The 23,871-nt window shown below is 40.0% G+C and overlaps 2 protein-coding genes across 5 annotated transcripts in view; both read right to left on the bottom strand.

Moving 5' to 3' along the window:
- Positions 1-2,093: 2,093 nt before the first annotated feature.
- On the bottom strand, positions 2,094-9,870 carry pofut1 (protein O-fucosyltransferase 1). 2 transcript variants are annotated; one of them, XM_047386339.1, is made up of 7 exons: positions 9,701-9,870; positions 9,340-9,461; positions 7,067-7,249; positions 6,770-6,882; positions 6,379-6,571; positions 5,524-5,766; positions 2,094-3,214 (listed from the first exon to the last, which is right to left on the bottom strand). In XM_047386339.1, the coding sequence occupies exons 1-7, from the start codon at positions 9,837-9,839 to the stop codon at positions 3,020-3,022; spliced, it is 1,188 nt and encodes a 395-aa protein (XP_047242295.1). In that variant the 5' UTR covers positions 9,840-9,870; the 3' UTR covers positions 2,094-3,019. The 2 variants fall into 2 exon arrangements, with proteins under 2 accessions (XP_047242295.1, XP_047242376.1); XM_047386420.1 differs by having other exon boundaries at positions 3,056-3,214; positions 5,529-5,766.
- Positions 9,871-16,688: 6,818 nt separating this feature from the next.
- The window catches only part of plagl2 (pleiomorphic adenoma gene-like 2), a 90,935-nt gene continuing 83,752 nt past the window's right edge, over positions 16,689-23,871 (bottom strand). For all 3 annotated transcript variants that reach the window (XM_047375873.1, XM_047375868.1, XM_047375880.1), the window contains exon 4: positions 16,689-23,649. In XM_047375873.1, the coding sequence (XP_047231829.1) occupies positions 22,173-23,649 (1,477 nt within the window). In that variant the 3' untranslated portion in view covers positions 16,689-22,172. The remainder of the gene's footprint in view (positions 23,650-23,871) is intronic.

Genomic DNA, 23,871 nt, shown 5'->3' on the forward strand with positions numbered 1-23,871 from the left:
AAATGCCAGAAGTCCAGTGTCAAGTACCCACAGTCAGTGATGGTCTGGGGTGCCGTGTCAGCTGCTGGTGTTGGTCCACTGTGTTTTATCAAGGGCAGGGTCAATGCAGCTAGCTATCAGGAGATTTTGGAGCACTTCATGCTTCCATCTGCTGAAAAGCTTTATGGAGATGAAGATTTCATTTTTCAGCACGACCTGGCACCTGCTCACAGTGCCAAAACCACTGGTAAATGGTTTACTGACCATGGTATCACTGTGCTCAATTGGCCTGCCAACTCTCCTGACCTGAACCCCATAGAGAATCTGAGGGATATTGTGAAGAGAACGTTGAGAGACTCAAGACCCAACACTCTGGATGAGCTAAAGGCCGCTATCGAAGCATCCTGGGCCTCCATAAGACCTCAGCAGTGCCACAGGCTGATTGCCTCCATGCCACGCCGCATTGAAGCAGTCATTTCTGCAAAAGGATTCCCGACCAAGTATTGAGTGCATAACTGTACATGATTATTTGAAGGTTGACGTTTTTTGTATTAAAAACACTTTTCTTTTATTGGTCAGATGAAATATGCTAATTTTGTGAGATAGGAATTTTGGGTTTTCATGAGCTGTATGCCAAAATCATCCATATTAAGACAATAAAAGACCTGAAATATTTCAGTTAGTGTGCAACGAATCTAAAATATATGAATGTTAAATTTTCATCATGACATTATGGAAAATAATGAACTTTATCACAATATGCTAATATTTTGAGAAGGACCTGTATTTACTATGTCACACAATGAACAGACACACATACAACATTTTATTATTGATCAGTAATGATTGAGAATCCTTAACTAGACAAATTACTTTGATTTACCACTTTAAATATCAAAGTCTTGATTTATTGATTTGGACCAATGCTTCTAGCTTTAACATGCTGATAATCAACTAGCATGTTTTTGTCAGCAGTTATCTTTTTGTTCCAAAAATTCATTGATTTGAATTTGTTTAGGTGATTGGGGTAGTTGACTGAATGACTTGTTTTTTATTTTTTAAATAACCGTGACAATTAGCAGCACAAACATGGCAGGAACCAAAAACACAAACACACTTTTACATTACAGAATCCCAATAACATTTTTGGACTGTGAAAAAGCTGGTTTCATGCGGAGAACATGCAAACTGCATACAGAAAGACCCAAGGCTGGGATTTGAACCTGGGACCTTCTTCCTACCAGGCAGCAATGCCAACCAATACAAACCACTGTGCAGTTTCTTTGAGGTGTTAGGACGAGTTTTTTTTTCATCCCCATCTTCGTTATACTTCAGAATTATGTCTCTTATCTGGTTAAGCCCTTCAGTCATCATTTTGCAGGGTGTTTCTTTAATTTTAAAAACAGTTAAGCTTTTCAAGCCCTAATGACACTCTTCCGTCCTCTGTGTTCTAAAGAAACCAAGCTCAGAACCAGCTCAGCTAGAAAATTGCAGCCCAATACCTGAAATATCAGTTTTCATTTCTGGAATGCCACAATATTTTTGTTTTTGTCAGGATTTCTACAAATAACTACTGAAACTCCTCTGCTTAGGGTGCCGAGTGATATTTTGATGGCTGCAGACTCCAGACAGTTTACCGTCTTCCTTTAATTAGATCCCTCTCTGAATTTGATAGAATTGCTCACAGCAGCGTAATAAAGAGGTTGGATGATCTAATAGGGAACTCTCGTACGCCTTTTAAAATGGTTCAGATCTTACCTCTCAGACAGAACTTTCAAGCTTCTTATGAACCAGGTCACGTCATATTCCAAAACACACCTTCCTTGTTTCTGTTATAGAACCAGTCGTGTTTCTGATGAGTATATTCCCTCCTGGTCAGATTATAAAAATATAAGATAATCTCCGCTCACATTTATGTGGATGTCATCCAGCTGCACCGTTCCTTTAAGGCACAGGTGTCAAACTCCAGTCCTCAAGGGCCTGTTTCAACACAGCTGAACCAGATAATTGGGTCATTAGCAGGACTTTACTGCGGCATCTCTGCTGTTACCACCAGTGCAGATCTTCCTCAGGGTGGCAGCAGATAGGTCCAAGTGCACAATGAGGCAAGGAGCTTTGGAAGCTTGGCTGGTTTATTAGATTTGTTGGCAGTTTACAATTCCAGTTTTAAATCAAAATGTTTTCCTTCCAATAGATGGAAGCATTTTTATAACTTTACTTTTCTGGATATTGTTGTCCTTAGGTCATGAAACAATATCATCAATTTGCATTTACAGGTGTTTTTAAGGCCATTTTTTTAAATCATCTGTTCAAATCTGTTAAAATCAAGCTGTCAAACTATACTTCTTTACATTTTGACTGGGACCTAAGTTCTGTTCCTGTAATGCCCATACAAACTGAGCAATCAAAACTCAGGCTGCTTTTTGCACAGAATGAGCAAAATTCACATATCAAATCAAACATTTCAGCCTTTTTTCCTGCCACACTAGAAAACGTGATACTTAGCCACTTCTTCCTTTAAAAACAGGAGTTCTGCATGTTGACATGCAGTGGGAAATGTACTGAAATCTTCATGAAACTGATGCAGCTGATGAACCTGAACGCTGAGCTTTAAATGAAAATGATTTCAAAAAAACTATTCTTACAAAAATACTGATTTATTGGTGAAAGAAAAAAAAATAATTTCCTTAGCAACCCTTTTTTATAACGGTGTGAATTCAAACATTAATGGAAGGTTTGTTCACAATACCAATACTGTCCCCAGCTGTCAGAGGGTTTAGAAGTAGTGTTTGGTCCTAGTTAGTGCTGGTTTTCTCTCCCTAAAAGGCAGAAGATGATCACGGACACAGGTTCACTAAGGTCCTGCTGGAAGCCCAAAATGTGGTGAAAGACATTCGGCAGAGGAAAAATGTCAAAACAATTTCCACAGAAGCAGCTCCATTTCCCAGCCTTTCCTCATCATTCCTCACATTACAGCCCAAGGTTCACATTAAATTCATGATCCATCCTACTCTTATATCCCATCGATACTGTCCGCATCTCAGAGTTCTTCTTTGGGATTTACTTTCCTGAGTTTGTCCATGCCAAAAAAAGAGGACGGCAGGCCGCGGACATCTCTTTCCCTCTTCACAAAGGCAGAGAAGGAGGAGACACAGTTCCCAATGAAGTGGTCAGCTTGTCCTAAGATGTACAGGTCCATTTGGGCTGAGTCAGGCTGGAGGATCGCCACCTTTACCTGCAGAAACATCCAGGGAAATCAGCTGTTAAAGAGAAGAAAAGCAGGAGGAAAAAAAGATGGGCTGGTATTAAGGAAAAACAGACAATGATGCCAGAACATACAAGCATGCTTCCAAAAAACAACTAGACACCAGAACGACTGAATGTTACTAAACACTGGGATGTAGAAGGGGTAATTATAGCACATTATAGTTTGTTGTTATGGTGGCACAAAAATAATGAAGAATTATGATTTATCATCATAGTAACATTAATAGCTGTTTGCAGACCTCCAAAAATGATCAGAAACCAATTAGGATAATTAATTTTTACTGTTTGAATTATTTTTTCCCCACTAATTGTTCCATATGACCATTAATACATATATACAGAAAAATATGATGTAATGCTCTTTAGCAGTACAACTGTGCTACTTGTGTCCTGTGTACATTTTTAGAGCAGTATTTGTTTTTGTTTACAGCCAAATGTATTCCTATAAATACATACTAATCAGAAATTTTTTATTCCTTTTTAAGCAACAATACAAACTTGTTTTAACTGCACATGAGGCAGTGCTCTCATGTATAAATGACATGTTTAGAGCATTGCAGTTCCTTTTGTCTTTCATTTTTCACATTAAAAAAAACAAAAAAAATTTTCACAATAGGTTAGACAAGTGGGGAAGATCGGTTTTACATGCACTTGTCGGCCGATCACCGATTTCCCAAAATTAAGAAAATCGAGCCCAGCCAGCCAACCAATCGGTGCACCCTACATACAGGGGTTGGACAATGAAACTGAAACACCTGTCATTTTACTGTGGGAGGTTTCATGGCTAAATTGGACCATCCTGGTAGCCAGTCTTCATTGATTGCACCAGTAAGAGCAGAGTGTGAAGGTTCAATTAGCAGGGTAAGAGCACAGTTTTGCTCAGAATATTGAAATGCACAAAACATTATGGGTGACATACCAGAGTTCAAAAGAGGACAAATTGTTGGTGCACGTCTTGCTGGCACATCTGTGACCAAGACAGCAAGTCTTTGTGATGTATCAAGAGCCACGGTATCCAGGGTAATGTCAGCATACCACCAAGAAGGACGAACCACATCCAACAGGATTAACTGTGGACGCAAGAGGAAGCTGTCTGAAAGGGATGTTCGGGTGCTAACCCGGATTTATCCAAAAAATATAAAACCACGGCTGCCCAAATTACGGCAGAATTAAATGTGCACCTCAACTCTCCTGTTTCCACCAGAACTGTCCGTCGGGAGCTCCACAGGGTCAATATACACGGCCGGGCTGCTATAGCTAAACCTTTGGTCACTCATGCCAATGCCAAACGTCGGTTTCAATGGTGCAAGGAGCGCAAATCTTAGGCTGTGGACAATGTGAAACATGTATTGTTCTCTGATGAGTCCACCTTTACTGTTTTCCCCACATCCGGGAGAGTTACGGTGTGGAGAAGCCCCAAAGAAGCGTACCACCCAGACTGTTGCATGCCCAGAGTGAAGCATGGGGGTGGATCAGTGATGGTTTGGGCTGCCATATCATGGCATTCCCTTGGCCCAATACTTGTGCTAGATGGGCGCGTCACTGCCAAGGACTACCGAACCATTCTTGAGGACCATGTGGATCCAATGGTTCAAACATTGTATCCTGAAGGTGGTGCCGTGTATCAGGATGACAATGCACCAATACACACAGCAAGACTGGTGAAAGATTGGTTTGATGAACATGAAAGTGAAGTTGAACATCTCCCATGGCCTGCACAGTCACCAGATCTAAATATTATTGAGCCACTTTGGGGTGTTTTGGAGGAGCGAGTCAGGAAACGTTTTCCTCCACCAGTATCACGTAGTGACCTGGCCACTATCCTGCAAGAAGAATGGCTTAAAATCCCTCTGACCACTGTGCAGGACTTGTATATGTCATTCCCAAGACGTATTGACGCTGTATTGGCCGCAAAAAGAGGCCCTACACCATAATAATAAATTATTGTGGTCTAAAACCAGGTGTTTCAGTTTCATTGTCCAACCCCTGTATATTCAAATTCATCCTAGTCATCAAACACTGCAGACATGTTCAGTTTATTATTCAAACAGGTTAAAAGTTTTTTTTTATCCAAGGAAACCAAGCAGATTGCATTCACTCCTCCTAGAAAAATAAAAGGTATTATAAAGATTGAATCCAATTATTTTTTTTAAGCACATATTTTTAACACAACTGCAAATCATTACGTATTCAGAAAAAAAAAGTTTATCTTGTGAAAAAAATTCTTATGGGCCAGATATTTGATGAAACATCTGGAGACATCCCAGACGAACCCACCTTGCCTTTAAAGAGCTTCTCGATGTCTTTGCTGTGGGACTCTGAGTCGGTGGCGATGTAGACGGAGCGAGCAGCAGTCCTCTTCACCCACAGTTTGACGGCCCTGCGGATCTCTGCCAGGTCAGGGAGGCACATGGTCATGGTGAGGGGAAGGGCCGTCTGGCGCTTGTAGCCGACACACTGAGGGGAGGCCATGAAGTGAGGCCCAGTGTCACCGCTCTCCAGCAGTTTGCAGGCATTTTGCTGTGAGAGAACCAAAAGATTCCAGGTAAAGCTCAAAATCTAAAGGTTATAAGTTAAAGTGTGCATACGAGCTGAGATGTACACATCACCAAAAATGTTTGAAGTTTCCCTACTTCAGTACACATCATACAAATGGCTATGGAACCTCCTCAGCACAGGGTTCCTACACATTATTCATATAAAATTACCAGACATCCATAACAAAAGGAAAGGCAGGAAAGGAATAAATAAATGCAGGATACAAGAAAGAAGTACACAAGGATAAAAGGAAATAAAGGAAGGAAAGACAACTAAGGGAAGAAGTCACGGCACAAGAATGGAAGGATGGACAAAAGGAAGGACATAAGGGAGGAAGGATAGAAGTGAGGGAAAGACGAAGGTTTCCATATTTGTCCAAACCTGGGAAATACTACTACTAATAATAATTAATAATTCAAATTCCAGACTTTTCCAGGTTTTTGGAGTTTCTGTAGGAACCCTGTCAGCAACCTAGTAAATTCTGGAGAAGCCTGTTTATTATTAAATCCTTTAAATTAGGTGTGTTGGAGCAGAACACAAGAACTGTCAACCACTGATCTACAAAATCTTTCCATCTTCCAAAGCTCATCTGACCCAGTCGATGCCGATCCTCAGGTGAATGCCAACATATGGTCTGGCCAGCAGGGCGGCGATGTGCTTCTCTCCCTCCTTCGCCAACTTGTCTGACCACACCACGTAGCGCTGCAAGCCCACGTGCTCCTCGACCACCGGGAACTGTGCTGGAGCGCCGGGCAACGCCAAAACAGGGTGATCAGAGGGCGGGAATCTGTTCCAAGCCAAGAGAAGGAAAAAAAGCTCCTATGAACAGGTGCTGTTCCATGGAAAAATGAAGGTCAAATCGCTTAAAAAGGGACACGGTTTATTGATCAGTCTGCTGAGTTTTCTTTGTCAAATAAACTAATAACACAATATTTTACTCATGAACCTGAAAATGTACAAATGGGCCACACAATTAAGCTCTTACTTCTTCATCCACTGAGGTTGATGAAAAGCACTGAAGGAGATCCCTCCAAACAGAACCGACTTGTCAAACTCCACTCCGACGTAGTCCCAGAATGGACCGAAAGGATTCCCGTCCTGGAAACAAATCAGAAGCTTGAATCTAGGTTGGACAGCTGGAAACAGGGATATCTGCTGCACAGGTAGAAATGTAACTCCATACGTCTGCAACTTCACATGCATCCTAGTGATCAGGATCAGTGGAAACATGAATCAGGATGGATAGCTGATGAATACCATCCATCTATCTATCCTTTCCAACCTTCATAGGGCAGGACTTCTTGTCTGCGCTCCTTTGTGCAGCGGTCTCAAAGCAGTAGGCCTTCCTCTGTCCTGGGGGCCAGTATTTGGGAGCCAGCAACTCCATGAAGTCCTCCAAACTGACCACACGGTGGTATGCAGACAATGCCTCCAGTTTGAAGAACTTACGGTATGGAACATGAACCTGAATAGGAGAGAAAAAAAAACATTCGACCATAGGTGACCTGCAAATCAGCCTTTTGTTTCAATTGCATTGGAAGGCATGATGACATGATTTGATCACCACATAAGCCAGGCTGCAGCAGATATTTTCTCAAAATGACAAAAAAAAACTCTGCCTCATGAGCTCTGCAGCTCTCACATGCAATGCATACTCCTCTGCTGCTACAGAATCAACACAACTGCGACTCAGATATCGCAGCAATGACCCAGTATTACTTTACTTAATCTCACGCTACGCTATGAAGACGCTTCATTCACCTCAGGATGCTGAATGCTTGGAACTCAAAGGGAAAGTGATGACATCATTTAGTGTGTGAATAATCTGACCCGTGGTTCAACTCATAGAACACTGATATGTCCTTTCAAGTTGTTAGTGTATTCTTTATTATGAAAAAGGAAAATAATAACGTCATTGGCTCCAGAGAAGAGTAAGTACTCGTCATGAGGAAACAGAACCCTGAATTCTCCCCACCGATCTCAATTATTTGGACTATTCAGAGTAGGGCAGTGTTAAAAGTGACAGATATATTTCTAAAATAAGGCAGGACTTAATGTCCCACAAAATCTCCTTCATTTTCTCAGATATACACCCACTGACACATGGTTTTTAAAATGCCAGCATACATGGCAGGATATGAAACAGTGGGATAGCAGCTTTAGCTTTAATAATGGATCATGTAGTAATAGATCACTGATTACTGAAAGATGAATCATCCTTCAGTTGATCCTTTCAAGCTAATGATCAACTAAGGCCAAGACAGCTTCTTGGGTGTCAACTTGGATAAAAAATACAGCACCGATGTTTGAGCATCCGAGAACCGTAATTGGGCTGGAAATACGACTGAAGTATTCTATACGTTTGCAAGACTTGCTGTGTGAGAAACGCCACTGCTTGAATTCACTCCTTCACCAATAGTTCTATAACACCGCTGCATTGGGCTAGGATTCACAGGACATTTCCTGACAGACTGAAAGCAGTTTGGCTAAAATTAAACATTCAAACTTTTTATGGTTAATAGTTATAATTTATAATTATAAATAGTTGCTATTAGCAAAACAATCATTTTTTCACAACAGCAGATTAAAGATGCAAGACATAAATGTGTGTAGATTATGGGCTGAAAGGATGACCTGAAAGGATCTTTTGAGAATAAAAAAAAAAAAGAAACAAGGAAAAGCTTTGTCACAGGATGCTGGATGCTTTTAGTATTTGTCCTTTATTAACCTGTGTCTTGAACTGCAGCTTTAAGCTTCTGTTCACAATGTCTCTTAAAAACCGATCTATGGATTTGGGATGTATTTACTGCATGATCAGACTTTGCTTTTATTGATATTCACATTTTTCCTTAATTGATGTTACTGAATAAATGTCATGAAAAGAAAGGAAGGGTTTAATTTTAAGGTTGAGAATTTTTGCAAGGGTCACAAGAAAACCTAAGGTTTGCATCATTAAGCCCAAAATTATTCATACCCCTGGCACGTTTAATGTAATCTTTTTCTTTTACCAACATGTTTTCTCGGACTGTTCAGAGTGGCTCAGCAGGAGTCCAAACTTCAAACCAATAGAGAAACTTGAGAGGAAACTAAAGATTAGAGTGATCCTTCCAAACTAAATTTAATAATTCAAGAGAAATCCCAGTGGGAAAATGCAAACAGCTGGATAACAATTATAGACAAGACTTGCCAAGAAGGATCTAAATACTTTCAGAAATGGGATTCTCTTTTCAAATGTAGAAACAAAGAATTGATTTTTTTCAGAAATTATTTGGTTTCTTGCAATTAAAGTTTAGTTTATTTTCTTCATTCTTGTGTGTCAGGAGGCTTTGTGGAGGCATGAAAAGAAACCAAGTTAGTCAAGTTTAAGGAACAAATTAAAGAGCTCGTTATCTTTTAATGCATCTCGAGATCACAAGCAAGCTGGATAAAATGGATCAAAGGTCTGATCTCTAGAAACCAGATTTGGACCTTTGAAACTTTTCAGGTAAAGATAAAAGGTTGCATCATTGAAAACACAAAGCAACTCTCCAGGAGCTCAGAGCTGAATAAACTTACATTGGTGTAAGGGGGTGTGTGGTGGCGGTACACTATCCAGGGCGGGACCGCTAGGGTTCGGTTCAACATCTTAGCGAAGGCTAGAGATCCCAGGAAGTGGTCCGCCTGGTTCCCAAAACGACCTGAAGAAAAAGATCGGGAACTTAATAAGCTCAGATCTCTGAGGGGAAAATACAACGCAGCTTCTAGCTGGTTAGAAGCCCGGAGACGCTCCCGGAGCGGAGCGATTAGCAGGTTATTAACATTTCTACTCTAACCAAACCTTTAAATCTATTTGGTTCCATCCTCTGAACTTGTGGTTGTAAAAAGTTCTGTTTCAGCAGCATAAAGCACATACATGAAGCTGTGAATAAATAGTTACCCATGCAGGGGCAGTACAGGACGTAGCCATGTTCATCCCACTTCAGGTCCTCTGCCAGAACCGAACAGATATGGAGCAGAAGGACAAGAACTAACAGTTTTATTTCTGAAGGACCGACAGATGGGCATCGGACCGCCATGGCGGTTTGTTGCGCTTAGTTACGCAGTTTGTTCTGCAGTTCATTAACAGCTGGCAAACAAGCTTTATGCTCATTACCGCCATCGCCTGGTAGACAGCAGGACATAAAGCAGAAAGGTTCCTTATTTCATTTATCTAAAAAACAGAACAGAACAAAACAGAGCTGCCCTAACATTTCATTTTGCTTTCTAAAATCTATAGAAAACAATATATCATAGGGAAATAATGAAAGCACAGAAAGCCTAAACAGGCATTATATTGATTTGCTCTGTCCGTAAGGGCTGTCTGCACACCATCATCCAAAATCGTTGTTTATTCTGATCTCTTCTTCAACCTGTTCTTAATGACGAAGACTGTTGATGCACCAGCTTTGTGCCTAACCTCTAATTAAGCTTATTCATCCACTCTTTAATGCCTTTTCACACAAATATGAATAATGTCATAATGCAACCAATGGAATGAAGAGGGATTTTGAACATTTTTAACAAATTTAAACAATCCAAGAGGAGGAAAATTGATACCCTTCTTTGGAATTTCCCACTCTCTAAATTCACACTGATTTTCACATTTCTCTAAACAAAAGAAATAAATCTTTTAATTTAAAGAATTACTTTTTTTTGAAAATCATTATTGACATTGTATAGTCTATGCATAGAATGTCACTTATTATCAGACATTTTCTTGTCATTTTTCTTGTTGCGCCGTGGAAATCTTTCTACTTTTTTTTTTGGTTGAACTGCAAAAATTAAACCTGCTTCACAGGATATTGAAATCTTAAGACTAAAATCTCTGTCAGAACTGTCTTTATTTCAAAATTTTCCAAAGAAAAATGGGTCTGTAGGGTTTGCAGAATTGGTTTGATTAAGTCACATTGGAAGGTTTCATGAAAGTTTAAGTTCATGCCACACTATCTCAATCAGACGTAAGTCCGAACTTTGACTAGGACTTTTTTTGAGCAGCCCCAGACCATCAAACTTCCACCACCATGTTTGACTATTGATGATGATGATGTTTTTGTCTGAAATACTGTGTTAGTTTCGCACCAAATATAATGAGACACATCTTCTGAAAGGTTCCACTTTTGTCTTATCTCATCACCATTTTTGCTTGATAAAAGCTTGGTGCCAAAGCTAGACTGACTTTATCATCTACTCTTTAATTTCTGTAGAACAGGGCATGATGTGTAGCTTTTTAAGATCTTTTAGCCTACTCCAATTTGTCAGACAGGTTTTGTTGTATTTTATTTCTTGATTCTACAGATCAGGCATGTGTGAAGTCAGCTTTCAAAAAATGTAAGGTTAATTACAGTTAATTCATTATTTACGAATAGGAACAATTACTTTTTCACATAGAGAAAGATTAGCTTTAAAGCTTTATGCGTTACTAATTAAAATCACTATTCTCAATCTACTTTTTGTATTTATTCAGGTTATCTTTGTCTGATATTAAAATTTGCTTGATGGTCTGAAATATTTCAAATTTGATTAAAAACTATAAGCATAGTTTAAAGCAATAATCAAAATGCTTTAAATGGTTGTGAATCAGAACAAGAGATCTCTGATGCATCTGCATACAGTTCAGTTCAGAGGTTTACAGAAATATCTCGATAATATTAATATTTTAATGGTTTGAGCTGTTAGCTTTTCAGTTTGGAATAATTTCACCAAACATTTTTTTAACAAAAGAATTGGGTGCAAAAGTAAAATTTTATTGTAGATTTTATTAAACTACACAGACCAAAAAATGATGCTTACATACACTATATTGCCTAAAGTATCAGGACCACCACCAAACCAATGAATTCTGGTGTTCCAATGACTTTTATGGCTCCAGTTGTATAAAGCTTGGTGTGAAGAAACTTGACTGGCCTGCACAGAGTCCTGACCTCAACCTTCTTCAACATCTTTGGGATGAATTAGAGCAGAGGCTGCAGTTCTGGATTTCTCATCTAACTATGAACACACTCGTAAACCTTGTGGAAGATGTTAATAGAATAGTTAAAGTTGTTATTGCTGGTAATGGGGACTCCATCAACAAACTGGACCTTATACAGGTCCTTCTCAAAATATTAGCATATTGTGATAAAGTTCATTATTTTCCATAATGTCATGATGAAAATTTAACATTCATATATTTTAGATTCATTGCACACTAACTGAAATATTTCAGGTCTTTTATTGTCTTAATACAGATGATTTTGGCATACAGCTCATGAAAACCCAAAATTCCTATCTCACAAAATTAGCATATCATTAAAAGGGTCTCTAAACGAGCTATGAACCTAATCATCTGAATCAACGAGTTAACTCTAAACACCTGCAAAAGATTCCTGAGGCCTTTAAAACTCCCAGCCTGGTTCATCACTCAAAACCCCAATCATGGGTAAGACTGCCGACCTGACTGCTGTCCAGAAGGCCACTATGACACCCTCAAGCAAGAGGGTAAGACACAGAAAGAAATTTCTGAACGAATAGGCTGTTCCCAGAGTGCTGTATCAAGGCACCTCAGTGGAAAGTCTGTGGGAAGGAAAAAGTGTGGGAGAAAACGCTGCACAACGAGAAGAGGTGACCGGACCCTGAGGAAAATTGTGGAGAAGGGCCGATTCCAGACCTTGGGGGACCTGCGGAAGCAGTGGACTGAGTATGGAGTAGAAACATCCAGAGTCACCGTGCACAGGCGTGTGCAGGAAATGGGCTACAGGTGCCGCATTCCCCAGGTCAAGCCACTTTTGAACCAGAAACAGCGGCAGAAGCGCCTGACCTGGGCTACAGAGAAGCAGCACTGGACTGTTGCTCAGTGGTCCAAAGTACTTTTTTCAGATGAAAGCAAATTCTGCATGTCATTCGGAAATCAAGGTGCCAGAGTCTGGAGGAAGACTGGGGAGAAGGAAATGCCAAAATGCCAGAGGTCCAGTGTCAAGTACCCACAGTCAGTGATGGTCTGGGGTGCCGTGTCAGCTGCTGGTGTTGGTCCACTGTGTTTTATCAAGGGCAGGGTCAATGCAGCTAGCTATCAGGAGATTTTGGAGCACTTCATGCTTCCATCTGCTGAAAAGCTTTATGGAGATGAAGATTTCATTTTTCAGCACAACCTGGCACCTGCTCACAGTGCCAAAACCACTGGTAAATGGTTTACTGACCATGGTATCACTGTGCTCAATTGGCCTGCCAACTCTCCTGACCTGAACCCCATAGAGAATCTGTGGGATATTGTGAAGAGAACGTTGAGAGACTCAAGACCCAACTCTCTGGATGAGCTAAAGGCCACTATCGAAGCATCCTGGGCCTCCATAAGACCTCAGCAGTCCCACAGGCTGATTGCCTCCATGCCACGCCGCATTGAAGCAGTCATTTCTGCAAAAGGATTCCCGACCAAGTATTGAGTGCATAACTGTACATGATTATTTGAAGGTTGACGTTTTTTGTATTAAAAACACTTTTCTTTTATTGGTCGGATGAAATATGCTAATTTTGTGAGATAGGAATTTTGGGTTTTCATGAGCTGTATGCCACAATCATCCGTATTAAGACAATAAAAGACCTGAAATATTTCAGTTAGTGTGCAATGAATCTAAAATATATGAATGTTAAATTTTCATCATGACATTATGGAAAATAATGAACTTTATCACAATATGCTAATATTTTGAGAAGGACCTGTAGATTGAGAATAGGATGTCATCAAAGTTCATGTACATGTAAAAGTAAACAGACAAATACCCTGGCTATTTAGTGTACATCCACCTAAATCTCAGAATCAGTTCTTTAGTTTTAGAAATCCTTAAACTCGACAAGGCCAATGCCTATCAACTAAGGGTTTAACGGTAGACAAAAATTATAATTTAGTATGTTATTCAGTTTGGTATGTTTTCAGTTTGCTTCAATTAAGAGAAAAAATAAGAAGGGGCAACTATTGAACTGATTGGAGATGTAATTTTATTTTGTTTTATTTTACCTTATTGCTGCTAAAAGATGCGTACGCTGACATAAAGGTTTGGTTCGGTCCACCATGTTTTCTCCACTGTAGCTGCATAAGAATCCTTAAAGTTTCCAGAAAGCAGAGTTCTGTGGTAGCTGGGAGTCCTCTCTGTTTGGTTACCGAACATTGCATTGTGCACTTAGTTCCCCACGTGAACATTCTGCATGTGTTCAGGTATAAAACAATGCTGGATATGTGCCTACATAACTGACAAGGCTGTAGGCATATGGATTTCTGGGTTAAACAGAAATACAGACTCATAAATGGCTTGGATTTATTTGGGTATTAATACCTGTTCTGTTATACCCCTGCTATTAATCAAATACAGCGTATTTTACAAAATCATCAGACAGCTATTTATTTATAGTGAACTATTTCATATTTTGTCACATTTCACATTTGAATGTATGTTATTTAGATTTTATGTGATAGACCAACACAGAGTAGTATGTATGAAAAAACATTAAACATTTTCACAGATAGAAATCTGAAAGTGTAGCTCTGTATTCAGACTCCAAGGTCTTCACAGAACTGCTAGATTTATACTGAAATGAAGATATGGCAATTAGTTGCACTAGATTTTATTACGTGGTATGAGAGTAAAGAGAGCTGAATACAAATGTGCACCACATCTTTCTAAATCTTTGCTTGAACAAAATCAGAAAACCATGTATCATTTGGTCTGTCTCTTAAAATCATCAAAAAACATTGCAATTTGTTGTTGGAATACACCAAAATGTAGAAAAGGTCAAGAGCATGAATGGATTTACTTGACACTGTACATCTACCAATCAGTTGAAAGCTGCAGGCCGTAATCCAACTGTACATCCAGACTGGATGGTTCTTTAGCCATCCATTGTTGTTTAATGTGCAGTGATAAATCACCAGACTGCTCCTTTAGATGTAAAGGTGTTTGTGTTTCTGTTTCCGAAATGCTCCACCATCTAGAAGTCTGGCTTTTGGTGCCTCATTTCCCTCCAGGTTCCTCTGAAGAAAATTCTGCAAAACCAAAGCAGCTTCTATTCCTGAATTATGGTGCAGATGGCATCCTGTAAGTGTATGTATGAGAGTCAGCTCAGTTGATGTAAGTATAGGTTTGCTATAATTAGGCCAGTCTTGACAACTCCAGCTATGCACTCAGACGCATTTGTCCACCTCTTTCAGATGTAATCCAGACCCTGGACCCACATGGGAAAAATCATGGTGGGACTCTGGATGGGCTTATTTATAGGGGAGGAATTTACTTCTGATCGTCTTTCTTTAGATTTTTACACTAAAAACAAATCCAAATTTATATTCTACACATCATTTCTGTCATCATATACTGCTCCCTACTTTCAACTCTTCTCTAAACAAACTGTTCTGTTTTATTCTGAGTTGTCGCAATGGGCCACATAAAAACTCCTGATCATGTTTACCTTCAACATTTGAAAGAAAATCAGATTAAAAAAATTAAGGTAAATGGAAAATTAACAGTTATGTCCAAAAACATGACTGTTGGGACAAATTGGTCTTTCTAAATTGCCCTTAGGTGTGAATGAGTGTGTGCGTGGTTGTGTGTCCTGTAAGTCTCTGTGTTGCTCGGTGATAGACTGCCGACCTTTCCAGGGTGTACCCCGCCTCTCACCCGTAGACTGCTGGAGATAGGCACCAGCTCCCATGACCCACTATGGAATAAGCGGTATAGAAGTTGACTGAATGAATGGAAAATATATAGAATAGAAATTGCCCTTAGAAAATAGAACAATAAAAATACATTTGTTTTTCTGAAGCCCAACTTGACAGGTTAAAGTTGCTGACACCCTTTCTGTGTCATTAATGATGACACTTTCTGGCCACTTTATTAGGTACACGTCACTTAATTCTCTATGGCTTAACTCAACAAAATGCCAGAAACATTCCTGAGATCTAGCAATATATTGACATGACAGCGTCACACAGTAACTGCAGATTTGTCGGCTGCACATCCATGATGCGAATCTCCAGTTTCACCACGTCTTAAAGGTGCCTTGTTGAATCGAGATCTGGTGACTGTGGAGGCCACTGGATTACAGGGAACTTATTGTCATGCTTAGGAAACCAGTTTGAAAATATCTGAGCTTTGAGACATGGTGCGTAATCCTGCTGGAAGTAGCCATCAGAAGATGGTATACTGTGGTTTAAAAAGGACTAACATGGTCAACAACAACACCCAGGTGGGCTGTAGTGTTTCAACTATTCTCAGTTGGTTCTAAAGGGCTCCCACACCATTATTCCACCACCAAGCTGAACTGTTAATACGAGGCAGGACGGATCCGTGCTTTCCTGTTATTTACACCTAAGTCTGACCCCTTTCTCTCTCTCTTCTCTCTCTTTCTCTCCCCCTAACTAGAGAGAAAGAGAATGTCGATGCTAAAATTCAGCTTCAGCTTCCTGTTCTTACTTTAAATCAGTTCCTCATTCCACAGAATGTGAGGAGGTCCACAATTCTTCTGTCTGAAGTCCTTACTCTTCATTTCTAGACTCAAATGTCTGGGCTCTTTTGTATTATTAGTGCGGTGGAGAGAGGGCGGAGGGTCGGGGTTGGCGGAGGGGGGTATAGGACTGTGTGTGTGTGTGGGGGTCATGTTACATTAATATACCCTATTGGACTTGGGTTATTTTGAAAGCTTCCTAGAAAAAAGCCTTTTTCTGTCCTACCACCACAAAGGTAAACTTGAGAAGTTTGTTAAATGCCACTGGGACTCTCAGGAATCAAGCTACACCGTCCACTTGACAATTTCACAGAGAAACTGCAAAAACCCCTGTCAAAAGTAAAATAAGATTTTTGTTGGTTTAAATGGTTTCTATAAAGAATCTAAAGTAGGATCCACAATAAACACAGAACTGCAGGTAGGGTAGGAAACCACTGGTTTGTCATTTAATTATTTCAACATAACACATGAGAAGTCAAAGATACACGGTACTGTACAATAAGTCAATAGTTCTGCTGTTGTGTTCATCTCTTTGGATCAACCAATATACATCTGTCACTAAGAAATTGCAGCAACTGATTACATGAGAGATATGTTATGTTTTCTTTTAAAGGAAGACTTCTGATGTAAAACTCATTCTTCAATCATTTCTTGAACTCTCCCTGTAGTTGAACTCCATGCAATAGAACATAGTATGAGTGAATGTAAGTTGCCTGTTTAGCCTGTTCTAGTTCACCTTTTTGTGTTTATTCCAAAGGTGGCTGTAGTTGCTTGTAAAAAAATAAAAATGGCCTATGTCGACCTAAAAAGATACACAAAGAGGATGGAATGCACGACTTACACTTAGCTAGAAATATATAAATCTACATATGGATGCTGTCTGCACCAGACATTACCCAGTTTCGTACTAAAGCCAAAATAGAGGAAAGAAAAAGAATCATTCAAATCAAATCAGCATTTCTCAAGTTTACAATGATGGAGAAATTTCCCTTAAAATGTCTGTACTGCACCTACTAGTAAAGGGTGAGGATAAGTGCATCCCTAGTAGGTGCAGGCTGAGGTATTGGAGCTACAACCAAGCTGATGACCAGTGCAACATCTCTGTCAGAGATCGGTGAATCAGAGCTTTTTCATTTTAGCTGTTGGTTCAACACAAGCAACAGCGGCTCTATTTACATTGAAAAAGTGCGGAAAATTTTGGCAACGTCTCTTCCACTAAGTCAGGACTTTTATATTCTCAAAGAAAAAAATGGGGACATTGTATATTATTTCTATAATCATGAGACATCAATAAAATAACATAAAACTCCTCTTAAAGTTACCACTTCCAGAGTAGTCATCTAGCTTTGATTACATTTTATTTTTTACTTTTTTCTGAAACCTTTTATCCCCATTCTCCAAACACTACTTCTGAAATCAAAGTGTGAACATGTCCAGATTCTCTTATTTCTAAACCTAAATCTTGTCAGGTTTTAACCTGACAAGATTAAAACCGGCATGTTTTACTGGCCATAACTGGCATGTTTTTTATACAACCAGATTACACTTCTAAATGTATTAAAACAGATATGGACTCTTTTTTTGGGAAAAAAATAAATCCCAGCCCTGTGATCAAGATTATATAAGTGCTTTATTGTAGGGGTGGCTCAGACGTCAGTTTTGTTGGGTTAGGTGGAGTAAAAATGGCCATTTGAGTCTGGGCTGCGGCTCTGCTGACAACAGTCTTGTTCATCACCGTCTCTGAGGAACAGACATGCTGCTGCTGGTTTCTTCAAATGCTTGGCTGCAGTTTGACTAGATACACTTTTGAAAGGGAAAGCAAAGCTGGTTAAGTAAAAACACAACAGAACAAGGAGGAAGGGAGTGGGGGGGGGGGGCTCTGTTGTAAAAGGATATTAGTGAAAAGTATATCAAAAATACTGTTATTCTTTTGGACAAGAGAAATACACAAATTCTGATAAAGTTTAAACAGTAAACTAATGGCACATACATATACAGGATCAATACAAAATTAAAAACATATGAACATATAAGCTGAAACTTTAAAAGAAAAAAAATACTCTTTTTTTAAAGGTTGAAAGTGCTAGAATTCAGATTAGCTCACAGAAACCCAGGGAGGACAAACTTAATGCACAATTAAAAGCTTTTTTTCTTTCATTTTAAGACAAAATGAAATTTTCTTCCAAAAGTATAAACGCTCATTGAGATTGCTACAAATTGGGTTTAAACCAGAAGAGTTTTTCTTTAAAAAGTCTTAAAACTCCTACAAAAAAAGAAGATAAAATTTTTATCTTGCCTTCGGTTTACAAGAGAAATTATAAGGAAGGTGCTGACAGCTTTTTATTTAGGATCAATAGAGAGTTTGATCAATCATAAAAAGTAACAATTTTATGTCATACCTTGTATAATTTTAGACTGAAATTGGAACATAAAGCATAACTTTAAAAACAAAGTGAAGCTGTAGCTTTAAACTTTTAGACACCATCGCTCATTTGGAGTTTTCCAATCCTATCAAGTGTGCTTCTCTAACGCACAGGGCCATTAGCTGCCCTTTGTCAAGGTTCCTTTCCCTACTGTATGAAACAAAATCTGAAGATTTCTTAATAAGCTGTTGTGCAAACATGTAGTTTCTTCTCCCAAGGTTTTGGTAAGAAAACACAAATAAAAATGAGGTGATGTGTTGTGTTGTTTTTTTCGAGGTCCTGTTTTATACAAACAGAAAATAGTATATCATGACAAAAAAACCCAAAACAAATACATAACTATAAGCAATACCCCAAGTTGTACAGTCAGTCTCTTTTCATCCTCCTGTTGCTTTGAATGTCAAAGCCCAGGCGGTTCTGACTGTGTTCTCCTGGAGTCGCTGTGTTTTCAGACCATTTTACTCTACAAAGCAGCTAAAAAAAAGTAGAGAAGTAACGAAGTGGTGGAGCAGATGACCACCTTGTTGGTTTGGCTCGCTGTCTAAGTTGGAGAAAAAAATCAACTTTAGAAATGTTCTAGTGGTCTACATTTATTATACATCACCAACCGGGGCTAAAGCAGCAATACGGGATTTAACTTAAATGTTTATGTGCTATGGTTTTGGATTTTGTTTGTTTTTTTCACCTGAAGCACAGACATGACTAAACATAAAGAGAGCTGGTGTAAAACTGTAACAATATTTATGAATGAACTAAATGACTAAAAATGAGTGAGATGAATATTCAGAGTTCTCTCACTTCTGGAACAAAAAAAAAAAAAAAAGGGAAACGTTTTGCTTATTTAAATGTGATGCTATTCTCAATAATGCGGTCACCGTGTTCATTGTCATGTCTGGCCTCTTAAGGATTATTCCCTTATGTTTAAAAATCATCTTTACCTTGTTTTATCCTTTAGCTTTAGAAAAGCTTGCAGTCAGAAAACGTTTTGGAGGTCAAGAAAAAGTCCAGTAGGGTAACTAAAAGCTTCCTACGGGTAAAGAAAAAAGAACTAAACAAAACTCTGTATGGCAAGCAATTCCATACAGAGTTAACACGGCAGTAAAACAATTCAAGACAGGTTGTATTATGCCAAAAGGGTGAGCAAAAGTTCTGTAGGGTAAGAAAAACCTATACAGTAAGCAATAGCCTTGTATGGTTAAAAGAAAGCCAAAATTCTAGATGGATAGTAATAGGCCTGTATGGTAACTGCTCTGTGCAGGAAGCAATAGCCCCATACATCAAAACATAAAATAGTTATGTGAAGATTTTGAGGGAATTTAAAATTGCTAGTCAGATTTTCTTTTTTTCTGAGAGAGAAACAACTCAACACAGTGACCACACTATGAGAGAGCAGCAGAGTGAACTCAATCTAAATTTACAAAACATTTTTATTGGATTTTTAGGCTTTAAGTGAACTTTGGACTAAGGTTTTTATAGGCTCTTGGTTTAAGGGTAGTACTCCAAGACCTACAGTTTGAAATACTTAAAGGCCATCCATGTAAGCATCCCTAGAACACAATCTATGGCTAGCTCAAATCCTAGTTGATCACTAAGCCACTAACAACCTCCTATGAATATTTCTCATCCAAAGATTTGATTCACCGACTCAAGTACGTTACGGTCGGGTACGACAGAGAAAGCCCGAGGGACAAAGAGAAGACTTCATCTTTTTCTTAAGCAAAAAAATGCAAGATACAAAACTTGCATGACATCAAAATATGATCACTTAGTTTTAATACATCTACCTAAAATACACATTTCCATATTTATTTTTGAGATATTTCGTACACTGCAATAACATTCTTAAAGGCATTTTTACTCATCTGCCACTAATTCCTTTGTTCTTTTTATCCATTCACATATCTCAGGGTTCATCATTTACCATGATAATGCATCTTTTTAAAAGACTGCCCAAAAGATGAATTTGGAATATTTTCCAAACAAAATACAGACATATGTATCTTTAGAAAATATATGTAAGGCAACCAAAAAAACTGCTGCAAGTAAACTGATAATGGAAACTTTTAAAAGATATCTCCGAGGGAGAAGATGTGATGGAACAAGAGTCCTACTACGTCTCAAAGCATTGAAACCTCCAGAATTATGAAGCCCAGATAAAGTCCGGCTCTGGAATAAAGAGCTGTTCACACTTTGCAACAATCGAGAAATTAACTTTCTCTCCCAGAATGACGTCATTCTTCTCTGACAGCCCTGGTTTGGGAGCTCTCAACAACACTGAGCCGAAGTTCTCTTCCTGTGTGCTCCCTGAGAACTACTGAAGCGGTTAGTGGAGAAAAGCAGAAGGTCCGTCACTCCATCCCAGGAATCCTGCACTGGAGTTTCTCACAGGTAGGAAACTGATTTGGCCAGAACTAACATGGCTCCTGCAGCCTCGATGTCTGTACACACCTTAGAAACAGAGCGCAGGGAAAATTCATTCTCTCGGTTTAATGTGTACACTCAATGTTGTAAGCCAAACATGTTAATTTCGGAATAAGTGGATTTTCACCCAGCTATGAGATTTTCCTAGCCGGCAAAAAGTGACCGCCGTACGAAAGTACGAGGTAGGAGACGAGATGTGAAGTGCTTTCTGTTAAATGGAAAAGTGCTTTTTATGAGAAACAAGAAGAAGAAGCTGTGGTAAAGTTTGATTTCCTGTAGCAAGTGATTTGTTAATGATACAATAAGAGTATAAAGCGGCGTTGCCTAACTCTCCAGGGATAAATCTTCTTATTCTTATGTTGTTTTTTTAATTTGAAGAGCACTTTTTTTGGAGGCTGGGGTCGTTTGGAGGCTCTGGTGAAGTCACCTGCTGGCAGGAATGATCATTCATCTCTTTGTTCCCCCACTGAGCTCTCTCCTCTCCAAATGAATCATGACAACTCAGGGTATTAGCATGGGTGCTTCAGAACTCAAGATACGACACATTCTACCATGTTCTTACATTTGGGAAAAATAAAAATAAGGTAAAACAGAATTTCCACTTCAAACTATATTTTCTGGGTCACAACAAGACAGATAATATCCACTAAAAATTATCTTTGTTTTTTTTCTTTTTATATTATTACTTTAAGTATGCAGTACCACGCCTTTAGGCCTACTGATCCTGCCCTCTATTATACTAAAAAGGGGAAGATAAAAGGGGGAAGTAAATGAAAAACAAAAAAATATGGGTTAATACATTGTTATATATCTATAGGATAAGGAAAAAAGCCCAAATAAAAGCTGCTTCAACTTCTTTTCTTACATTTCCTTTTTGCTCAAAGGGGTTTCACTTCCTTTTAAGGCTCAATCAAAAGCTTTTGTGCGCACTTTCATTTAAGGCTTCCAAGTGTTCATTTATGTATTTCTTTTTAATCTTAATTCTCCAACTTTTCGATCAGGCCTTGCTCAGCTTGTGCTGGTGTGGAGGTCACCTTGGCAGGGAAGGAGCTGCCTCTGTCACTGAAAGGCCTGGTGAAAGCGAGGCAATGTGGTGGTACTAAGGCTGGAGCTGAACACTGGTGGAAGGGGGTGCAGGGATCCAAGGCCCAAACCCCCGCTGGAGCTCTGCTGCTCCTGAGGTTGCGGTTGCAAAGAGGTAAGAGGTGCCGTGGTGACGGCGGCTGCTGCCGCGGCAACTGCAGCGGCATGGGGCTCGGCAGCATGCAGAGATGAGGAGGAAGAGGAGGAAGTGGAAGAGGTCACAGATGAGGTGTACCCCATAACCAATCCTCCTGTGCTCATAGGGGCACTGTATGGAGGAAGGTTTAGGGGCAGGAAACCCAGTAGGTGGGAAAAGTCCATGTTAGCAGCACACAGAGACTCAGCTATCACTGCAGGGCTCTTGGACAGAAGGGGATCCCCGCAAAGTTCATCGGCCAGGACCGAAGTGGGCTCCAATCCGTCCTTGAGGGGTGAGGCAGCAGCATGGGGCTCTACAGTGGTAACCGGGCCTGGTAAACCACTCTGCAGATCCATGAGGAAACTCTCCATCTCTACTTTCAAGGGCTTGTCCAGCAGGTATGAGGTAGATCCCAGCTGGTATTTGGGTGCTGGCTGGTGCTGCTGCTGGGGAGCCGCAGGCTGGTGGTGTGGGGGGGTTGGAGGGGAATGGTGATGATGGTGGTGGTGGTGGTGATGGTGGTGGTGATGGGAGTGTGGGTGAATAGATGGAGGGGACTCCATGTGACAGCCCATGCCCATAGCTGCAGACAAGGGATTGGGCATCAGGGAAGGGTGTGGAGAACCCACCCCAGAATTAGACATGGCCTGGAGATGGTGAGGGTTATACATGCTCATCGGAAAGGGTGCCCCGCTGGGGAATGACTTTCCCATCATGGGGTCTTTGTTGGGTCCCATGCCACACATCATGGGGCTAAGCTCCTCTTTAACCGAGCACGGTGGAGACCCTGTTGTTAATAGGCCTAACATATCTGGAGGCTCCGTCTTAATCTTCAGCAGCTCCTGTGAGTGGCTCTTCTTCACATGCCGTGTCAGATGGTCTTTCCTGCCGAAGCGTTGGGCACAGTACTGGCACAGAAAGTCTTTTCTCCCTGTGTGGACCACCATGTGCCGTCTCACATCTTTCCGTGTGTAGAATCGTCGGTCACAGTGGTCGCAAGGGTGTTTTTTCTCCTTGGCACCACCTGAGGACTTCCCCGAGTGGCTCTTGAGGTGCTCTAGGAGAACAGGTGTGCTTTCATAACTCTGCATGCACACTTTGCAGGTTAAATCCCCTGCAGTAGCAGAGTGCATGGCCACATGGCGCTTGTATCCCAGCTTGGTGTTATAGTGCTTCCCACACTCCTCGCACTTGAAGGCCTCTTTGTTGGGGTCATGGGTCTGCAGGTGGTTCTTCAGGTGATCTTTGCGGTGAAACATTTTTTCACAGAACGAACACTGATGGGTCTTCTGTGGAGAGTGTGTGGCCATATGCCTGCAAATATTGAGACAGTGAAACGGTGTTTTAGAAAACGTTACAGATCTCATGTCTCACCATCATATGTTCTACAGGTTAAGAAAACTTCTTGCATCAAAATACTTAAAAGCCAAAATCAAAAGAACTTTTTGCAAATAGCTTGGCTGGTTTATCAGACTACAAATGTCTGAAAATGTTGATGTGTTTAAATCATAAATCTCTGTCCAAATTGGGCTGCAA

This window comes from Girardinichthys multiradiatus, chromosome 1 (genome assembly GCF_021462225.1).
Source record: "Girardinichthys multiradiatus isolate DD_20200921_A chromosome 1, DD_fGirMul_XY1, whole genome shotgun sequence".
Classification (NCBI taxonomy): Eukaryota; Metazoa; Chordata; class Actinopteri; order Cyprinodontiformes; family Goodeidae; genus Girardinichthys; species Girardinichthys multiradiatus.

Excerpts from the sequence above, each read along its gene's own strand:
- pofut1 (XM_047386339.1), bottom strand. The coding sequence starts at position 9,839 with ATGGCGGTCCGATGCCCATCTGTCGGTCCTTCAGAAATAAAACTGTTA. Across the intron at positions 7,250-9,339 it reads ACACACCCCCTTACACCAAT|GTTCATGTTCCATACCGTAA; the intron begins GTAAGTTTATTC and ends TCTCCTATTCAG. Across the intron at positions 6,572-6,769 it reads CAACCTCAGTGGATGAAGAA|ATTCCCGCCCTCTGATCACC; the intron begins GTAAGAGCTTAA and ends GGCTTGGAACAG.